Source organism: Pleurodeles waltl, chromosome 6 (genome assembly GCF_031143425.1).
Source record: "Pleurodeles waltl isolate 20211129_DDA chromosome 6, aPleWal1.hap1.20221129, whole genome shotgun sequence".
In the NCBI taxonomy this organism is placed as follows: Eukaryota; Metazoa; Chordata; class Amphibia; order Caudata; family Salamandridae; genus Pleurodeles; species Pleurodeles waltl.
The window spans coordinates 1,405,814,236-1,405,835,669 of record NC_090445.1 but is presented as its reverse complement, the minus strand read 5'-3'; the positions used below and the strand labels follow the sequence as shown (position 1 = coordinate 1,405,835,669).

The 21,434-nt window shown below is 44.5% G+C and overlaps 1 protein-coding gene across 1 annotated transcript in view; it reads left to right on the top strand.

Moving 5' to 3' along the window:
- Positions 1-21,434, top strand: part of LOC138300896 (protein-arginine deiminase type-2-like) — a 767,146-nt gene that overhangs the window by 132,211 nt on the left and 613,501 nt on the right. Inside the window, exon 3 of the mRNA XM_069240755.1 lies at positions 15,822-15,894. Within this exon, the coding sequence (XP_069096856.1) occupies positions 15,822-15,894 (73 nt within the window). The remainder of the gene's footprint in view (positions 1-15,821; positions 15,895-21,434) is intronic.

Genomic DNA, 21,434 nt, shown 5'->3' with positions numbered 1-21,434 from the left:
AAATGAGGTACACACACTCAGAGACAAATCCAGCCAATAGGTTTGTATAGAAAAATATATTTTCTTAGTTTATTTTAAGAACCACAGGTTCAAATTTAACATGTAATATCTTGTTTGAAAGGTATTGCAGGTAAGTACATTAGGAACCTTGAATCATTTCAATTGCATGTATACTTTTCAAGTTATTCACAAATAGCTACTTTAAAAGTGGACACAGTGCAATTTTCACAGTTCCTGGGGGAGGTAAGTTTTTGTTAGTTTTACCAGGTAAGTAAGACACTTACAGGGTTCAGTTCTTGGTCCAAGGTAGCCCACCGTTGGGGGTTCAGAGCAACCCCAAAGTCACCACACCAGCAGCTCAGGGCCGGTCAGGTGCAGAGTTCAAAGTGGTGCCCAAAACGCATAGGCTAGAATGGAGAGAAGGGGGTGCCCCAGTTCCGGTCTGCTTGCAGGTAAGTACCCGCGTCTTCGGAGGGCAGACCAGGGGGGTTTTGTAGGGCACCGGGGGGGACACAAGCCCACACAGAAATTTCACCCTCAGCGGCGCGGGGGCGGCCGGGTGCAGTGTTAGAACAAGCGTCGGGTTCGCAATGTAAGTCAATGAGAGATCAAGGGATCTCTTCAGCGCTGCAGGCAGGCAAGGGGGGGCTTCCTCGGGGAAACCTCCACTTGGGCAAGGGAGAGGGACTCCTGGGGGTCACTTCTGCAGTGAAAGTCCGGTCCTTCAGGTCCTGGGGGCTGCGGGTGCAGGGTCTTTTCCAGGCGTCGGGACTTAGGTTTCAGAGAGTCGCGGTCAGGGGAAGCCTCGGGATTCCCTCTGCAGGCGGCGCTGTGGGGGCTCAGGGGGGACAGGTTTTGGTACTCACAGTCGTAGAGTGGTCCGGGGGTCCTCCCTGAGGTGTTGGTTCTCCACCAGCCGAGTCGGGGTCGCCGGGTGCAGTGTTGCAAGTCTCACGCTTCTTGCGGGGAGTTGCAGGGTTCTTTAAAGCTGCTTCTTGAAACAAAGTTGCAGTCTTTTTGGAGCAGGTCCGCTGTCCTCGGGAGTTTCTTGTCGTCGTCGAAGCAGGGCAGTCCTCAGAGGATTCAGAGGTCGCTGGTCCCTTTGGAAGGCGTCGCTGGAGCAGAGTTCTTTGGAAGGCAGGAGACAGGCCGGTGAGTTTCTGGAGCCAAGGCAGTTGTTGTCTTCTGGTCTTCCTCTGCAGGGGTTTTCAGCTGGGCAGTCCTTCTTCTTGTTGTTGCAGGAATCTAATTTTCTAGGGTTCAGGGTAGCCCTTAAATACTAAATTTAAGGGCGTGTTTAGGTCTGGGGGGTTAGTAGCCAATGGCTACTAGCCCTGAGGGTGAGTACACCATCTTTGTGCCTCCTCCCAAGGGGAGGGGGTCACATCCCTAATCCTATTGGGGGAATCCTCCATCTGCAAGATGGAGGATTTCTAAAAGTTAGAGTCAACTCAGCTCAGGACACCTTAGGGGCTGTCCTGACTGGCCAGTGACTCCTCCTTGTTATTTTCTTTGTTCCCTCCATCCTTGCCGCCAAAAGTGGGGGCTGTGGCCGGAGGGGGCGGGCAACTCCACTAAGCTGGAGTGCCCTGCTGGGCTGTGACAAAGGGGTGAGCCTTTGAGGCTCACCGCCAGGTGTTACAGTTCCTGCCTGGGGGAGGTGTTAGCATCTCCACCCAGTGCAGGCTTTGTTACTGGCCTCAGAGTGACAAAGGCACTCTCCCCATGGGGCCAGCAACATGTCTCTAGTGTGGCAGGCTGCTGGAACTAGTCAGCCTACACAGATAGTCGGTTAAGTTTCAGGGGGCACCTCTAAGGTGCCCTCTGGGGTGTATTTTGCAATAAAATGTACACTGGCATCAGTGTGCATTTATTGTGCTGAGAAGTTTGATACCAAACTTCTCAGTTTTCAGTGTAGCCATTATGGTGCTGTGGAGTTCGTGTAAAACAGACTCCCAGACCATATACTCTTATGGCTACCCTGCACTTACAATGTCTAAGGTTTTGCTTAGACACTGTAGGGGCACAGTGCTCATGCACTGGTACCCTCACCTATGGTATAGTGCACCCTGCCTTAGGGCTGTAAGGCCTGCTAGAGGGGTGTCTTACCTATACTGCATAGGCAGTGAGAGGCTGGCATGGCACCCTGAGGGGAGTGCCATGTCGACTTACTCATTTTGTTCTCACTAGCACACACAAGCTGGTAAGCAGTGGGTCTGTGCTGAGTGAGGGGTCTCTAGGGTGGCATAATACATGCTGCAGCCCTTAGAGACCTTCCCTGGCATCAGGGCCCTTGGTACCAGAGGTACCAGTTACAAGGGACTTATCTGGATGCCAGGGTGTGCCAATTGTGGGATCAATGGTACATTTTAGGTGAAAGAACACTGGTGCTGGGGCCTGGTTAGCAGGGTCCCAGCACACTTCTCAGTCAAGTCAGCATCAGTATCAGGCAAAAAGTGGGGGGTAACTGCAACAGGGAGCCATTTCATTACACAAGCCCCCCCCAGCCCACAGGCCAGGAGACTCAGCCAAAGCTGGGAGAGTCTTCCTAGTCTGTCAGGCGAGGAAGAGTAGAGGAAATAGGCTGGTTTGTTGCAGGGCCTACTCTGCCTTACATCCTCCTGTTCAGGTCATTCCCTCTGGGGAACTGACCTACTTCCACAGTGATAGGACCTAGTCTGAACTGCCTCTTGTCTGTGCTTTTTATGTCTTCACCCATTCTCTCTATTTTGGGTTTAGAGGTATCCACCTCTGCTAATCTTATCTTAGCCAGGGTCACCCCTAGCTTACCCAAAGAGGTTACCCAGAGCTGGAGTAACCCCACCATGACCAACAGGGTCAGGGGGCCTAACTTGCTATTTGGCATGGGGTCTGACCACCATGCCAAGGATAGTGCAGCCATAAAGGCTAACACCCAGCAGAGGCCACTGACAGCTGTCAGTGCCCAGAACCACACCTTTAGCTCTTCACCTACAAGGGAAGGGGCTAAGTTACAGGCTTCTTTGGGTTCAGGGTGCCTGTCTGCTGTATTAGAGTGGGGGGTTACCACATCTTGTAGTAAACACCCTTCTTCCACTCTTTCTTCTGTTAGCTGAGGAGCCACCCACTCAGACTTAACAGTTGCCTGACTAGCCAGGACTTCTTGTGGGTCAGGTTGGACTTTATCAGAGCCACTTTTGGAGTTCTCCTCTACTGGAGCAGAATCTCCTTGGCTTGCTGGAACCTTGGCTAAAGGTTGTCCACCTTTCCTACTCTGTTTCCTTTTCTTTTTCTTCTGGGGCCTACTGGCATTTACTGCAGAGGCAGGCACTCCAGAATCCTTGGGAGAGGACTGGCCCTGGACCAGTTCTTCTCTTAGGCTCTGACTAACCTCTGGGTAGTCATTTCCAAGGAGACAATCAAGGGGGAGGTCTGTACTGACTACCACCCTTCTCCAGCTAAAAGTTCCACCCACTTCTATGGGCACAAAAGCCACAGGCCTATCAGTGACCCTGTCTGGGCTAACTCTTACTCTGGCCATCTCACCTGGGATGTACTGGGTTGAGAGCACCAGCCTGTCATGCACAATAGTGTGACTGGCACAAGTGTCTCTCAGGGCAGTGGCTGGGATTCCATTCACCTGTAGGTGGTGGAAGTGTCTACTTCCCTCTGGAATCTCCAACTCACCTGTTGGGCCCTTTTTCCAGTTGAAGGCTATGAAGACCTCCTCATCTGAGGAGTCATCCCCAATGGCTACACTGGTCACCCCTGGGATTTTGCTAGGGGGTTTGTTTTTGGGACAAGAAGTGTCCTTGGTGTGGTGCCCTGTCTGTTTACAGTTATGGCACCATGCCTTAGTGGCATCCCAGCTTTTACCCTGGTACCCACCTTTGTTTTGGGTTGTGTCTCTGGGCCCACCCACCTGGTCTGGTTTTTGGGGGCCTACAGGGGACTCTTTTTCTTTGTTTCTAGTGTCACCCACTTTCTCCTGGGGAGGCTTTGTAACCCCTTTCTTTTGGTCACCCCCAGTGGAAGTTTTGGTTACCCTAGTCTTGACCCAGTGGTCTGCCTTCTTTCCCAATTCTTGGGGAGAAATTGGACCTAGGTCTACCAGATACTGATGCAACTTTTCATTGAAGCAGTTACTTAAAATGTGTTCTTTCATAAACAAATTATAAAGCCCAACATAGTCATACACTTCATTTCCAGTTACCCAACCATCCAGTGTTTTCACTGAGTAGTCAACATAATCAACCCAGGTCTGGCTCGAGGATTTTTGAGCCCCCCTGAATCTAATTCTATACTCCTCAGTGGAGAATCCAAAGCCCTCAATCAGGGTACCCTTCATGAGGTCATAAGATTCTGCATCTTTTCCAGAGAGTGTGAGGAGTCTATCCCTACACTTTCCTGTGAACATTTCCCAAAGGAGAGCACCCCAGTGAGATTTGTTCACTTTTCTGGTTACACAAGCCCTCTCAAAAGCTGTGAACCATTTGGTGATGTCATCACCATCTTCATATTTTGTTACAATCCCTTTGGGGATTTTCAACATGTCAGGAGAATCTCTGACCCTATTTATGTTGCTGCCACCATGGATGGGTCCTAGGCCCATCTCTTTTCTTTCCCTTTCTATGGCTAGGATCTGTCTTTCCAAAGCCAATCTTTTGGCCATCCTGGCTAACTGGATGTCCTCTTCACTGGAGTTATCCTCAGTGATTTCAGAGTTGTTGGTCCCTCCTGTGAGGGACCAGCATCTCTGACTATTATTTGTGGAGTCAGGGCTTGAGAAGCCCTGCTCTCCCTAAGTAGGACTGGAGGGGGGGAATTTCCCTCCAAGTCACTATCTTCATCCTCTGAGTTGCCACCCTCAGAGGGGTTGGCCTTTTCAAACTCTGCCAAAAGCTCCTGGAGCTGTATTTTGGTAGGTTTGGGGCCCATTGCTATTTTCTTTAGTTTACAGAGTGACCTTAGCTCTCTCATCTGTAGATGGAGGTAAGGTGTGGTGTCGAGTTCCACCACAGTCACATCTGTGTTAGGCATTTTGCTTCTAAGAGTTGGAATACTTTTTAAGAATCTACAACTAGTTCTAGGTTCTAATTCAAACTTTTACAAACTTTTAAACTCTAAAAGAAATGCTAAACAGGATCTAACACAAGGCCCTAGCAGGTCTTTTAAGAATTTAGAAAACTTTTCAAATTGCAAAAATCGATTTCTAATGACAATTTTGGAATTTGTCGTGTGATCAGGTATTGGCTGAGTAGTCCAGCAAATGCAAAGTCTTGTACCCCACCGCTGATCCACCAATGTAGGAAGTTGGCTCTGTATGTGCTATTTCAAAGTAAGGAATAGCATGCACAGAGTCCAAGGGTTCCCCTTAGAGGTAAAATAGTGGTAAAAAGAGATAATACTAATGCTCTATTTTGTGGTAGTGTGGTCGAGCAGTAGGCTTATCCAAGGAGTAGTGTTAAGCATTTGTTGTACATACACATAGACAATAAATGAGGTACACACACTCAGAGACAAATCCAGCCAATAGGTTTTGTATAGAAAAATATATTTTCTTAGTTTATTTTAAGAACCACAGGTTCAAATTTAACATGTAATATCTTGTTTGAAAGGTATTGCAGGTAAGTACATTAGGAACCTTGAATCATTTCAATTGCATGTATACTTTTCAAGTTATTCACAAATAGCTACTTTAAAAGTGGACACAGTGCAATTTTCACAGTTCCTGGGGGAGGTAAGTTTTTGTTAGTTTTACCAGGTAAGTAAGACACTTACAGGGTTCAGTTCTTGGTCCAAGGTAGCCCACCGTTGGGGGTTCAGAGCAACCCCAAAGTCACCACACCAGCAGCTCAGGGCCGGTCAGGTGCAGAGTTCAAAGTGGTGCCCAAAACGCATAGGCTAGAATGGAGAGAAGGGGGTGCCCCGGTTCCGGTCTGCTTGCAGGTAAGTACCCGCGTCTTCGGAGGGCAGACCAGGGGGGTTTTGTAGGGCACCGGGGGGGACACAAGCCCACACAGAAATTTCACCCTCAGCGGCGCGGGGGCGGCCGGGTGCAGTGTTAGAACAAGCGTCGGGTTCGCAATGTAAGTCAATGAGAGATCAAGGGATCTCTTCAGCGCTGCAGGCAGGCAAGGGGGGGCTTCCTCGGGGAAACCTCCACTTGGGCAAGGGAGAGGGACTCCTGGGGGTCACTTCTGCAGTGAAAGTCCGGTCCTTCAGGTCCTGGGGGCTACGGGTGCAGGGTCTTTTCCAGGCGTCGGGACTTAGGTTTCAGAGAGTCGCGGTCAGGGGAAGCCTCGGGATTCCCTCTGCAGGCGGCGCTGTGGGGGCTCAGGGGGGACAGGTTTTGGTACTCACAGTCGTAGAGTGGTCCGGGGGTCCTCCCTGAGGTGTTGGTTCTCCACCAGCCGAGTCGGGGTCGCCGGGTGCAGTGTTGCAAGTCTCACGCTTCTTGCGGGGAGTTGCAGGGTTCTTTAAAGCTGCTTCTTGAAACAAAGTTGCAGTCTTTTTGGAGCAGGTCCGCTGTCCTCAGGAGTTTCTTGTCATCGTCGAAGCAGGGCAGTCCTCAGAGGATTCAGAGGTCGCTGGTCCCTTTGGAAGGCGTCGCTGGAGCAGAGTTCTTTGGAAGGCAGGAGACAGGCCGGTGAGTTTCTGGAGCCAAGGCAGTTGTTGTCTTCTGGTCTTCCTCTGCAGGGGTTTTCAGCTGGGCAGTCCTTCTTCTTGTTGTTGCAGGAATCTAATTTTCTAGGGTTCAGGGTAGCCCTTAAATACTAAATTTAAGGGCGTGTTTAGGTCTGGGGGGTTAGTAGCCAATGGCTACTAGCCCTGAGGGTGAGTACACCCTCTTTGTGCCTCCTCCCAAGGGGAGGGGGTCACATCCCTAATCCTATTGGGGGAATCCTCCATCTGCAAGATGGAGGATTTCTAAAAGTTAGAGTCACCTCAGCTCAGGACACCTTAGGGGCTGTCCTGACTGGCCAGTGACTCCTCCTTGTTATTTTCTTTGTTCCCTCCAGCCTTGCCGCCAAAAGTGGGGGCTGTGGCCGGAGGGGGCGGGCAACTCCACTAAGCTGGAGTGCCCTGCTGGGCTGTGACAAAGGGGTGAGCCTTTGAGGCTCACCGCCAGGTGTTACAGTTCCTGCCTGGGGGAGGTGTTAGCATCTCCACCCAGTGCAGGCTTTGTTACTGGCCTCAGAGTGACAAAGGCACTCTCCCCATGGGGCCAGCAACATGTCTCTAGTGTGGCAGGCTGCTGGAACTAGTCAGCCTACACAGATAGTCGGTTAAGTTTCAGGGGGCACCTCTAAGGTGCCCTCTGGGGTGTATTTTGCAATAAAATGTACACTGGCATCAGTGTGCATTTATTGTGCTGAGAAGTTTGATACCAAACTTCTCAGTTTTCAGTGTAGCCATTATGGTGCTGTGGAGTTCGTGTAAAACAGACTCCCAGACCATATACTCTTATGGCTACCCTGCACTTACAATGTCTAAGGTTTTGCTTAGACACTGTAGGGGCACAGTGCTCATGCACTGGTACCCTCACCTATGGTATAGTGCACCCTGCCTTAGGGCTGTAAGGCCTGCTAGAGGGGTGTCTTACCTATACTGCATAGGCAGTGAGAGGCTGGCATGGCACCCTGAGGGGAGTGCCATGTCGACTTACTCATTTTGTTCTCACTAGCACACACAAGCTGGTAAGCAGTGGGTCTGTGCTGAGTGAGGGGTCTCTAGGGTGGCATAATACATGCTGCAGCCCTTAGAGACCTTCCCTGGCATCAGGGCCCTTGGTACCAGAGGTACCAGTTACAAGGGACTTATCTGGATGTCAGGGTGTGCCAATTGTGGGATCAATGGTACATTTTAGGTGAAAGAACACTGGTGCTGGGGCCTGGTTAGTAGGGTCCCAGCACACTTCTCAGTCAAGTCAGCATCAGTATCAGGCAAAAAGTGGGGGGTAACTGCAACAGGGAGCCATTTCTTTACACCAGGGCTCAGGCCAAGAAGCAAAGAGGACAGGGAAACTTGGATCCTGGAACAATGGACCAAGTGCTCCCAAAAACTAGGGGTAAAAAGGGCAAACCCTTGTCCACTACCCCTCCCTCCACACATGATTTACCTTTTGAAGAAGAGGAATTCTCTTTCAGTGCAGAACCTATACCAGAGGAGCTGGAAGCTGATACAGCTGAGCTTTTGGGTGCAGGTGGGCCTGCCAGGGGAGAGCTGAGTGTGGCACAGCAAACCTGCCCCACTTTGGAGGGCCTCAGACAGCAGGCTGTCAAGCAGCAAAATGGTGATGTCACCGACACCCACAGAGTTTATTGGGAGAATAATCTCCTTTATTCCGAAGCAAGGGACCCTAAACCTGGTGCCACCAGGAGATTGGTCATCCCCCTTCAGTACAGGGAATTCCTCCCAACTCTGGCTCATGATATCCCTTTAGCTGGGCATTTAGGCCAGAGTAAAACATGGGACAGACTTATTCCACATTTTCACTGGCTCCATATGTCAGAAGACACAAAGGAGTTTTGTTGCGCCTGTGTCACCTGCCAAGCCAGTGGCAAGACTGGTGGCACTCCAAAGGCCCCCTCAATGCCACTGCCAGTGGTTGGAGTTCCATTTGAAAGGGTAGGGTGGATATTGTTGCCTCCCATGGCCGTCCAACTGCTTCTGGCAATAGATTTATAGTTATGGTGGTGGGCCATTCCACAAGGTACCCAGAAGCTATACCCTTAAGGACCACTACAGCTCCTGCAGTGGCAAAGGCCCTCCTGGGAATCTTTTCCATGGTGGGGTTCCCTAAGGAAGTGGTGTCAGAAAGAGGTAGTAACTTCATGTCTGCATACCTAAAAGCAATGTGGAAGGAATGTGGTGTTACCTACAAGTTCACCACCCCTTATCATCCACAAACTAATGGATTGGTTGAGAGGTTTAATAAAACTCTCAAAGGCATGATTATGGGACTCTCTGAAAAACTCAGAAGGAGGTGGGATGTCCTATTACCATGGCTCCTTTTCGCCTACATTGAGGTACCCCAAAAAGGAGTGGGCTGTAGCCCCTTTGAACTCCTTTTTAGTCACCCTGTTAGGGGCCCCCTTGCTCTTGTTAAGGAGGGTTGGGAACGACCTTTAAAAGCTCCAAAACAAGACATTGTGGACTATGTACTTGGCCTAAGAAGTAGGGTGGCTGAGTACATGAAAGAGGTCACTAAAAACCTTCAGGCCAGCCAAGAGCTCCAGAAGCAATGGTTTGACCAGAAAGCTGTCCTGACAGAGTACCACCCAGGACAGAAGGTGTGGGTATTGGAGCCTGTGGCCCCAAGAACGCTCCAGGACAAATGGAGTGGACCCCATTTAATTGTAGAAAAGAAAGGTGAGGTCACCTACCTCATGGACCTGGGCACTACCAGAAGCCCCCAGGACAAATGGAGTGGACCCTATCTAATTGTAGAAAAGAAAGATGAGGTCACCTACCTGGTGTACCTGGGCACTGCTATAAGCCCCCTTACAGTGCTTCATGTCAATCGCCTAAAGCCTTACTATGACAGGGCTAACTTAACCCTGCTCATGGCTACAGATGAGGAACAGGAAGAAGAGAGTGACCCTCTCCCTGATCTCTTCTCCAACACCGAAGCTGATGGCTTAGTGGAAGGAGTGGTTTTAGCAGACTGCCTTACTGCTGAGCAGAAGGAAGACTGTAAAAATCTCCTTGATCAGTTTTCTGAACACTTCTCACTCACACCTGGTACAACTACTTGGTGTGAACATACAATTGACACTGGAGACATTTTACCTTTCAAAAGTAAAATTTACAGGCAACCTGACCATGTCAGACATTGCATCAGAAAATGTTAAACCTTGGAATTATTAAGCATTCTGGCACAAGCTGCTTGCTGAAAATGACCCCTGGTGATATCCTAACCAATGACGTAAAGGTTCCCTGGGCTAATCCTACCCACCTTGGGCATTTTCAAGATGACCAAAGTTCTGGCCATGTTAACCTAGGGCTCTGAGGGCTGGAGTTTTATGTGGGGTGTGTACTATGGTAATCTTAGTGTCCTCCCACATCTAACACTAAAATCCTTTTTAATCAGTCCCTGTACCCCAGAGACAGACATCTGGTAGAACAATGTTAAGCATACAGCAACCAGACAGTAGATACACTCAAATTCATTTGGCATTCTGTTCCCCTCTTTTGAAGTGCTCCCATATTATATGTAAACCCAGCAGACCTGTCAAACAAGCTTTGAAATTGTAATGTCAATAAGAGTCCTATTATGATGGGATCTGGCCTTGCGAGGGGACAAAAGAAGGGTATAGGACTGGGTGCTAGCTACATCTGCTTGTGACAGGGTAGGCCTCTTTGAAATTAATTAAAAAATTGGGCCCAGATCATAGGCCATCCTGTCGAAGCACCTCCCCACACCCAAGGACCTTTGTGTCTGTCCTGGGAATAAGTTCACACCTCATTTAAAGCCATTGAAATACTAATAAATGGCTAGCAGAAGTAGGAGAACAAAATGCAGATTTCACCTGGAGCTTTAGGCAGAGCAAAAATAACATTTCAAAAGTCATCTTTTTGAAATATTATTACAACAGTGAAAATATCTTTTAGGCCTTTTTCACTGCATGGCATGTTTTACATTAAACTGTTATATGTCATACTTTTAAATACCATGTACCCTGCCTTATGCAAAATAGAGCTCATTTAAGTGTGACTTATAAATATTTAAAAGGTAGGTTTAAGCCTGTTAAAAGGGGTTATTTTCACTCACAGGTCGTATTTGCAGTCAAAACCTGTATACCCAGGCTACTGATAGCAGGTCTTCAGTCATGTTTACATTGACACTGTTTTAGAAGGCACTATGGGTGATGCAGTCCACTTGTGACTGTTAACCTAAGGACCATGGGTACTCCTTAGCACCATATGTTATGGACTTATAGGCACTTTTAATGTGTCAGTCAGAAGTCTACCAGCTTTACTGTGTGGAGGAGCACAAGCAGTTTACCACTGGTTAGCAGGGGACAAGTGCACAGAGTTCTATAGCCAGTAAAAAAAGGTTAAGCAAAAAGGGAAAAAGAAAATTCAGGGTGACCTTGAAGAAATGGTAAATTTCAAAAACTCATGTAATGTCCAGCTTTTTCTTGTTTATGAGCAATTTACTTTTTTTTGTGACTTAATTATCACTTGCCCATTCTCTGGTCTCAAAACACCTGAAATCTGATTTTCAAAATCAAGCAAAAACAATCATGCTTCCTTAGTAGAACCAGATTCAGGCATGACCAGAGAGAATGTCAAAAGGTGACTGAGTCTTTACCCTCCCTCATTTATCCTCCTGCTCTTTAGGATGGGTCTGGAGAAGTCACTTAATGCAAGGAGACAATGACTATACCTTAATTCTGCCATTCTGAAAATTATGCTCATGAAGTGCGAAGGAGTATGGGTATGTACAAAGTGACAATCTTATCTACTTTCCCTTTAGTCATGGCAGGGTAACCTTTTATTAAATTCCTACCCACACTTAATTTGAGATGGTGGTTCCCAGAGAGGCCCACCGGCTCTCGTTTTTGTGGACTGGCACTCATTTTTCCCCATTGAACATCTCTAGAGAGAAATGAGGGAGAAAATGCTTAAAGGATTAAAAAGGAGAAAGATAAAGACAGAAAAAGTCACAAAGGTACTCAGCAGGAACCTGTATGAAAGAGATAAGGGGGCAGGAATTTTCAGGTAGTTGATTAAAGAGGCATGAGGTGGATTACAGAATATGCAGTCTGGGTATTCAATGCATCGGTGCCAGATGCAGACTTCTAGTCGATTTTTTCCTATGCTTGAGGTATGTGGTGGGTCTTGCACAGCGGAGCAGATGCACTGAAGTCTGGACACTCTCAGAGCTAGCTTCAAGTAAAGTCTTGCGAGTATCCACGTGTGATTTGACATGCACGTTGGAGTAGACACGCCGGAGTTTCGATACTCCGGGAGTGAGAGAATTATTCTTCCCTAACTAAAGTGCCTATTTTGAGAGCGGAGTTAATATGATAGATGAAAACAAGCCGTTTTTAATCCGCATTATGGCGTTAGTCACTCTAGAGACAATCAGTATTGTCCAAGTGCCTTTTAGTGCATTTCATAGATAATTGCGACCAATGGTTTTTGAAGAAGGCAGTACTTCATTTTCTGATAGTCCTGAAGAGGCCCAGAATTAGAAAAGCTGAAACGCGTCAACCTTGTTGTATTAGGGAGAGGTTGTGAAGAACCATTAATTACAACCTATAAGGAATATCTACGTAACATATCTTTGTCTCCTATAATTGTTGCTTAAAAAAGTGAACACGATACAACCATCTCCAATGTGGATTTATATTTAAAACATTGCCAATAACCACATTTATTTAAAATGACAGGATGATTGAAGTACAATTATTTATTATTGTTTGTTGAAGTGATTGTCTTTTGTGTTCATTTATCTGTACATTTTGTGTTTTTTATGGTATGTTATTTTTGGTAACAAATAATGTGACATGTTTCATGTCGGCTATGCTATCGATTAATTAAAATAATTGAAAAGAAATATACAAATAAATTATGTTTTTCAGTGATTGATTCACAGTTTCACTGTTGTAGTAAAGTGTGTATATTGTTTCCTACTATTGTACCATTTTCTCTATTTCTGCTTTACTATACCCAGGTATAGTAGGGTTATTTGGGTAGACCCCCTTGCCTCTTCTGTCGGCTGCAGAGTTCTGAGCAGAGCTTTAGGCACCTGCACTTACTCTTCTACAAATTGAGCACTGATCCCTGCCTCTCTCCCAAATACCAGTTCCTGCTCCAGGCAGAGAGAGTGATGCCAGCAGAGAACTTTAAATACTGCCAGGCTCATACAAGCGCTACCCAGTTCATGCATTCTCAAAGTTAGCCTTTAAGCTTACAATATGAAGATGGAAAAGCAGTCAAGCTGCATGGAATTGGCAATACATCAGCACTCAATACAGGCAACAATGCGATATAAAGATAGAGCCAAACCAGCTCAAATCAGACATTGAAGGTTGTGACACAAGGAGTGATATGAAATGAATTGCTGTGTAAAGTCAGTTGTCATTTATTTGGAGTGGGTGAATGTTATAACACATTGATGTTATGTGCACTAGAATCCTCGTGGTTCTGGATGGACTCTGAACAGGAAGTACATAATGTGTGGGGAGGTGTTAAGGTGTGGGTGTATGCTGAAGAATGAAGTAATGTTTGATTGGAGTTCCTGGGGAAGACTCTACAACTGGTGACAAGTAGGGGATACGTGCCTGAGAAAACAAGACTGCTTTCTTTGAGAGTCCTGGAATGATAATGCATGCCACATGTGCCCAAAATCGATGCAGAGCAGTCTGCAAATAACACGTGGAGTTAAAGCCCTGCTCCAACCCTTACACAGTTGCAGAAGAGATTGAAACCCTGCAGAGGAGCACATTCAAAATGCCCACAAAATCACTGATGGGGTGGTCGACAGAGATGCTCCACTGTGCCCAAAATACAGAACAATTATTCAGACAAAGCAAGAAATAACGGTCACATCAGCAAGGTACAAGAAACAATGAACTCACCGTCAAGGGTGTTTGAAAGTTACATCAGTGCATACTATGGCAGCAGTGGCATAACAAAGCTTGAGGGTGCCTCCCCGCAAAAGTACATGGAGGAAGCCTCCCCTACCCAGCACAACACCTGCCACTTTTGCTGGGGGGGGCCCTGGAGCTTAGGGCCCCTGCACCGCAGGGACTGTGGGGGCTTATGTTACACCAATGTATGGCAGCGACCTCTGCTTTCAGGAGTTCTGGGTGCCAGCCTAGGTGGCGAAAGCTATCCGAGCAGTATGTGCTCTCAATGGCGCCAGAAAGGAGTGTGAAATAGAATGCAGCCACGTTCCTGATGCCACCTCCAAGAAGCAAAACATTTGTACCAGGTGGTCTGCATGGATCGAAACAATCAATTGCTTCATAGATGCGCTAGAGGAAGAAGATGACATGAAAATGATGAAATACTTTAAACAAACCTTGCAGTTGATGGACTGAATGAAGGGCTCAAGAAAATCTCACAGACTGATGTAAAATAGTACCTAAAGGTAAAAGAAGCATCAGAGGACAATTTTAATCCAATACCGAATGTTGACTATGAAAGGTATATCTTTAACCAGCACGAAAACAGGTTGGTGAAACAATAGATGGGTTTGTTGAAAGACTTGATGCACTCATTAAACATTTCAGGTTCTGCAACTTCACTGACAAAAAAGCCATGCTCCTCAGAATAATTGATGGATGCCTTTCAGATTTGTTTAGAAGGCACATGCTGAGAGAAACACACAAAGCCAGATTCACAAAGGTAAAGTTAGACTTTTGGTCTAAGTTTACATCAAAAGTCTAACTTTATGACTTATCTGTATTCATAAAGGGAAGATACTAGTCATATCTTTACGTCCACCCTAGGGCGGAATATCCGAATTTGCGGCGGAGAGGGGCATACCACTTAATGGATTCCAAATATGTGGTTGCCTCTATCTGGGGACACCTTACTTCTCTAACAGGACTATGAAAATGTGCAAAGAGGAGTCCACATTTTCATGGACACATATTTATACCAACATACCTGCTTAATATCTTGTTGAAGCTAACCTAGGACTTGCTCAATTTGTTTTAAAGTAGTGCATATGTGCAACCAGGAGACTTCTTTTGTAATACCAAATTGCACTGAGCACGCAACTTCTTTTGCTTTTACATATTTCAATTCCAGTGCAATTTTTGCTATTTTACCACAAGGGAATATGTTGAATGATGGAAACAGCAGAGAATGACATTCAGAATGTGGACCATCGCGCATGGGGGATTCTGTTGCCAAGATGCTTGTATGACAAATGCCAAGGTACATTTTGTTTAAAGTGTTTCACCAGAGGCAGCTGAAAGGCTGAAGTGGACAGAATGAGCCTTCGAAGTAGCAGGTGCAGGTCTGTGCACTATTATGCTTTTAAAATCAGGATGTTTCTAATGCAGAAGTAATAACATGCAGGCAAGATGTGATGAAACTGGTCCGAGCCAAAGTTCGACTAGCTGTACAATCTTGTATCTGCTGAAGCTTCTGTACCAGTTTGATGAGGATTTTTCGGCAGACACAGTGATGGTATGATACTACCACCACAAACAATAAGATGATCCCATTGAGGAAAAATAGGGGATGCATGCTGCAGAACCTGCGCTTTATAAGATGTGCTCTTTACAAAAGTGTTTACTTAGGGTACAAAGACAGGTGAACGTCAAATGTGTTTTCGGTCCATGGTGTAAGGCCTTTCCCACAGCTAGATATACCTAGTTGTATTGCATCTACATTTGAATGTTCAACAAGCTGTCAGTGGTGCCAATGCACCGCTAAGAATTGTGTAAAGTGAATGAAAAGCTATCCATGGATAAAAATTAATAAAAAAAGATAGAGGTTGTCTCCACTGAGCCAGGCAACAGAACCCTGAGAACCAAGCTTATACCGGGGATCAATGATGCACAGCATATAGCGGCAAAGTGCAATAGGAACTGCGTCTGGAGAACAAACCGAGACACCAATGGAGGGATCCTCCATATTTCACAGACATTACTTACACGTTTGGTATCTTGTGCTGACTCAGACATTTCATGTGAAGTACGGTTGGAGGTTAAGAATCAAAATAAGATTAATTATTTAACTAGACAACACGAAAAGGACCTTGGTTGAAAGTGAAAATAGCTGAGCAGAAATCTGATTCACTGTAAATAATTGTGAACAAAATAATTGCCCTGAGGTTTTTCACAGAAATCAGTGTTTTCCGTTTGCAGGTCACCATTGCTTATTATGGACCAGGTGCAGATACCCCAATAGATAAAGCTGGAGTCTACCTGACTGGTGTTGGTAAGTACAAGACTTTCTTTGCACGGTCAATAACTACATTAGGGTTTTTTTTTCGTTCAGATCCGTGTGGATTTTACCTAAAACTATACGCTGTAGTGCTGAATTGCATAGTGCAGTGAGAAGGTAATCTATTAAGCACCTTGGTGTGTGCGTAACATTGCATAACCCATAGTGAGCTGCATCCAAAGAGTGCATTAACCGCATGTCAATTGCTCTACAAGGTGTAATGTATTGTTCACTCCCAAGTTGCTCTTCATTTTCACTAGTGGGCGAGGCTTTATGGCGTAGTGTAAACGTGAGCTGTTAGTTTTACAGACCTTACATCCTTAGATGTGATGAGTACAGAAGTTGGGATCAGACCATTTTGTGTAACATACAGTAAAAACATGAACATCCACATATCACAGAAACTCTCTTTCTCACCTGTTTCTGATGGATTCCCCCTGCGATCAAGGTACACTGAAAAAACACACAGCTCTCATTCAAGGGCTTCTCAATTGTACCCATCAGCAGGAGAACATCTACACATAGATGCCGGACGATCAGAACTGTTCTTTACACTTCATCGTTTGTTTGAAAAAAACATTTAAAACATTTATAGAAGCAACATTTTCAAAAGATTTTTGTGTTTAAAATATATATTCAATCAGCCAAATAATTCGAGCAAATATCTGACTGATTTAATATTTTTAAAACAAGAAATAAAAGAAAAATGTGGCCTCCAAATAGGGTTGCATGAACACAAATACCCAGTGCCAAACTAATACTAAAACTATTTTTTGTGAACTAGAGAAGTCTATAGTATTTCCATCATACAGTGCTGGGTCAGCCTCGCTGTATGTTTCAAGGATAACTCAATGAGTGCATCTTTACCTCAAATAATTATAAGCTACGTTTTTGGAAACACGGGAGCAGGTGAGAGGGTTATGGATTCAGATAGCATACCCATGAGAGGGATCTCAGATTACAGTTAAGTGTATTTTCCTACTGCGTCATGGGATTCTCTCTGATATTCATACATTGTAGGAAGGAGCAGCCAGGAAGGAAAAACGTCCCTGCATCTGGGGGGGGGATGGGGGGGGAGGGGTGGGATCCAAAAGTACAGGACAAAAAAGGTTTTTTTGTCAAACGGTTTGTTAGGCGAATCAGAGCCAATACAGTTCTGAAAACATTGTTTCTAGAGTTCCCCTCCATGTTTGATGCTATTCTACTGATTATTGATTCAGAGTCGATTTCTTAACAGAAAACTAGGATTACACATAAACCGATTTCCTTTTTTGCATCAATGATTCTAGCTGCTGCTTTACATACAATTTTATCAGCCAATGCAAGCATGTCTCTGAGACTTTCTTCAATCACCGATGAAGCTTTTCAGGTGGACCTGTTGTTTAAAAATTAAGCGAATGCCACACACCTCAGTGACCCTTTACTAGTCTTATAACTGCACCAACCTGGCACTGGAAAAAACAACACTCTTTAGTAGCTCGTTTACAAAACTATTGGTGCTCTTTGCTTCCCAGCTACTAGCAATGACGATGGAGATGCTATTTTTTTTATTGCTATCAACATGTGTTTAGTTCAGTTCATCTTTATTGTGTTATACCAATACAACCGTAAAACATATTATAAAAAACAGTAAAACATTTAAGAAATATAAATATAAATACTCATAAAACCTGCATAAACTATATACTAAGAGAAGTTAAAAATTGACACTATTATGCCAACGTATAGCGCATTTAAGAATAGACCCAACACCATAGCAAACTAGATCATCATATACCATGCACAAATAAAGATAATTTTTATAATTCTTCAATATAGGCAATAAAAACCTCCGTCTTAAAGGGGCATAAAACTCACAAAAGAGAGTGAAGTGGAAAAGGGTCTGAGGAGTAACACCATCACACAGGCAAGTAAGGATAGATTTGGGATCAAACTGGCGAAACAGAAAACACAGATTACATCTTATTGACCCAAAACGACCACAAGTAATAAGCACCCTTTCACTAACATTGTGGTACACCAAAAGATAGGGCTCAGGCCCTATCTGCATCGTTAACATGAAAAATTCCCACACAGATGGTTTTGTTAGTTCCACAAATTCCCTGTTACCTGCCATACATTTATTAAATTCCCCCTTCACCCACTGCTTATTCACTTGCTTTAAGCACTGTGGGGCATTAAAAATCTCTGGGCAACACAGAAATGTAGCAGTTTGCTTTACATTTTATAACCAAGGAATGGCTTCGCCTCGATCACAGGCCAGACAATCTTGGATCACCTCCCTATTTAGGGAGACACACTCACTAGTCCACAGAGAAATCCACAAGAGAAGGGGAGCGATCTTAATGCTGTCACCAACATACTACAAGTCCAATTTCTCCAGCAAACAAAACCCGGATGTGTTGAGCCCAACTCCTAATAACCTTCTTCAAAAATGATTTGCCTCTTTTTGGGGCACCAGTCTGCAAGAGTGACCCCAAATTGAGGCCCCATACAATAATACGGAAGGCATTTCTGGCTAAACACCTCCAAAAAGGGCAGGATTTCCCACCCTAGCTGAAAAGGCAAAAGTGGCAGCTACAGCTGCATTAAAACAAGAACATCGCCTGGAGATACAAGGACCCCAAAGCCCTTTTTCATCAAAGGTCACCCCTAGATACAGAACATCATGCACCTGACTAATTAATTGACCCTTTATGTCCACAACCCCTAGTTTACTCTGAGGCTTACCACAAACCATATGGTGGGTTTTACCAATGTTCACCTCCAAATGTACATCAGTCATAAACTCCATGTAAGCATTAACCCCTGCTCGTAGGTCATTCATAATATGGGCCAACATCACCAGATCATCTGCATAAACCAGAGATGGCACACTCTTCCCCTTAATTTTAGGAACATCCTTGCATCTATCTACTAAAAATTAATGGAAACCATTTGTATGCAAGAAAAACAGCATAGGGGCAAGTTTACAGCCCTGCCTCACTCCTCTCCAGAGATTAAAAGGGTCTATGCATTCTCCCTTTAAAATGGGTATGCTTAGCAACACTTTAAATTTCATAATATTATTGCAATGTAGTTTAAAATAGTTCATGCTTTAGTTATTTCCCACAATATTCTGTTATTTGCAATTCAACTAATATTAAAACGAACAATCCTACTTTCCTATAATGTTTATAACTGTTTAATATAGAGATAAAGCGTTTTGGATGAGCCTCAAAGCATGACCAGTAGGTTTATAGCTGACCATGATCAGGTGACATTTTATCCCCATTCCACCCACAGTGCTGAGGCAACCTTGTTTGCTGGCAGTAGCTACCGGACATGGTAGGCTGCTAACTTACTCTGACCTTTCTTCAATACTGACCTGCACAATTGCACAGGCCAGCAATTTATTTGTGGAGAGGGATGCTCACAGCTTGTACATGGGTATCAAGTCATTCCTCTATTAATCCCATTGTGATGCTAGAAGAAATTTGCAAGCAAATGCAATGGGTCAAAGGCTTTGTATGATCACAACGGTGATTGTTAGGAGAATACACCTTAGTCAAAAATGTAGTCACAAAAGAGTTTGTCTGTGTTTATCTACAATTCAAAATGCAGGTTCTATTAATACTCAAGTTTTTCTGTGAATATAATTACATGTACCTCAGATCTTAACCCAGAGGTTACTTTTGCACTCACAGCTTTTTCATTAATGACTGATAATCACATGCTAAAATTGGACCTGGGTAAGAGAATGTTCCACTCTTTTTGCCTACCCTCGTCTGTATTCCCTGGTTAAGTATGTCACATAAAACAAAGTTAAATCATGTTCATCCACGATAGGCTAGTCCCTGTTTGTCCATGAACATTTTAACAATATTATGCTCAACATAAACTGAATTACCCTGTTTTCCACTGAAGTGGAAAATCTGCTGTGGAAGAACATTTACCACTGTAGTCATTTGTGTCCACAGAACGTTAAGGTGTTGGTCTTGGACAATAGACTCTTATATCATTGTGGGAGCACTTGGCTTTTCTCATGCAGTTGGTGGACACATATTTCCATTTTGCTGTCTGTCTCTCCCAAAAACTCTTTCAAAGCGATTCCAAACAATGTCTTGGGGAGAACTGCTCTTCACTACGTTTGTTAAAGTGCTTCTTAACTTGCACTTTTGTTGGTCATTGGTATTTCCCGGTTGTCCCATGTTTTGTCTTGTTAATATTGAATTGAATTGAGCAAACATTTTCCTACAATATGGGCTTTTTGTGGTTCTCTAGGGTGTATACTGGTGGCACGCTTCATTCTTGAAGAAAAAGCCAGGTTTTCTCAAAATAACAACATCTAAGACAATTTTCCATGGTATTTAATGAAATTATAGCGCACGTATTCAGCAGAGGATATAAATTGGCATACATTAATTGTTATTTGAAAGAAAGACAAGTTTATTGATTACCCAAAATGCCTTAGCGTTTGATCTAAAGTTCGGAAGATCGGTTGATCCATACAAACATGGTGGATAACCTGTCAGTCTAAATAAAAAGTGCATTATATTCTTTGTCACTTGTAATACAGCAGACAGGCTATCTGCCACATTTGTGACTGAGAAAACTATTCCGCCCACCTCTAAATCAGGCCCTTAATCAGGGTATTGTCTTCCTGTGTGGTAAAGGTTGGGTGGAAAATTAATGCTCCTACATTATTTTGTTTGTTGCCTGATAGGTTGCTCTGCAAATTGTTCAGACTCTGTACTATATATGTATACTACCATTTTCAAAGTAATGGGGAGATGAATGCAAAAGTATCCCATGCTTTTCGATTATTTGAAATGTAGGCAAATGCTCCAGATAAATGGGTATTTTCACAAATGCATTTTGGACTACGTAAGGTAGTACTCCTGTAGTACTCTTTTATGTATTATGACATGCCTTTGTGAGTTGGCCACAACACATCTAAAATTTGAACAAAACATGAATATTAATGGAACCTTCACATACATTTAGTACAAATATAAAACACAGTGCCCTCTTTGCACTTTTACTGATAGAAAATTGGATGTTTTGAGGGCAATTCTCAAAAGCATGTAAAAGAATGTAGAGTGCTCCTGTAGTATTACTTCCCATACTCTTAATGCTTTAGCGAATTGGCCCACTAACTTCTGACAAAAAGCTCTGAATACTGTAATGACCTAGGCAATCAAAGAAAGCTTGGTGCAAGTGTCATCAGTTGATTCAAGGACTATGGTATGGTATCTAATTATACTTTTTGGGGGACAACAACATTGCCATATTCACCCAGATTTACTTTTGATTATGATTTCTTCAAGGATGCCTCCAGTTACTCGAAGAGGCACCCCAAGTACGTCTGTAGGTCAAAATGTCTTTCCTGTCATAAGAGACCTCTCGCTAAATGTGTACATGATAAATATCTCTGTTTATTATGGTCATACAATACCCACCTTGAGTTAGATACCCATGCGGTTGTTTGGGGTCATTAGCATGCAGTGTTAGACAAATGTTTCTTCTTCAGTGACATTTCGATTTCTCGGTCC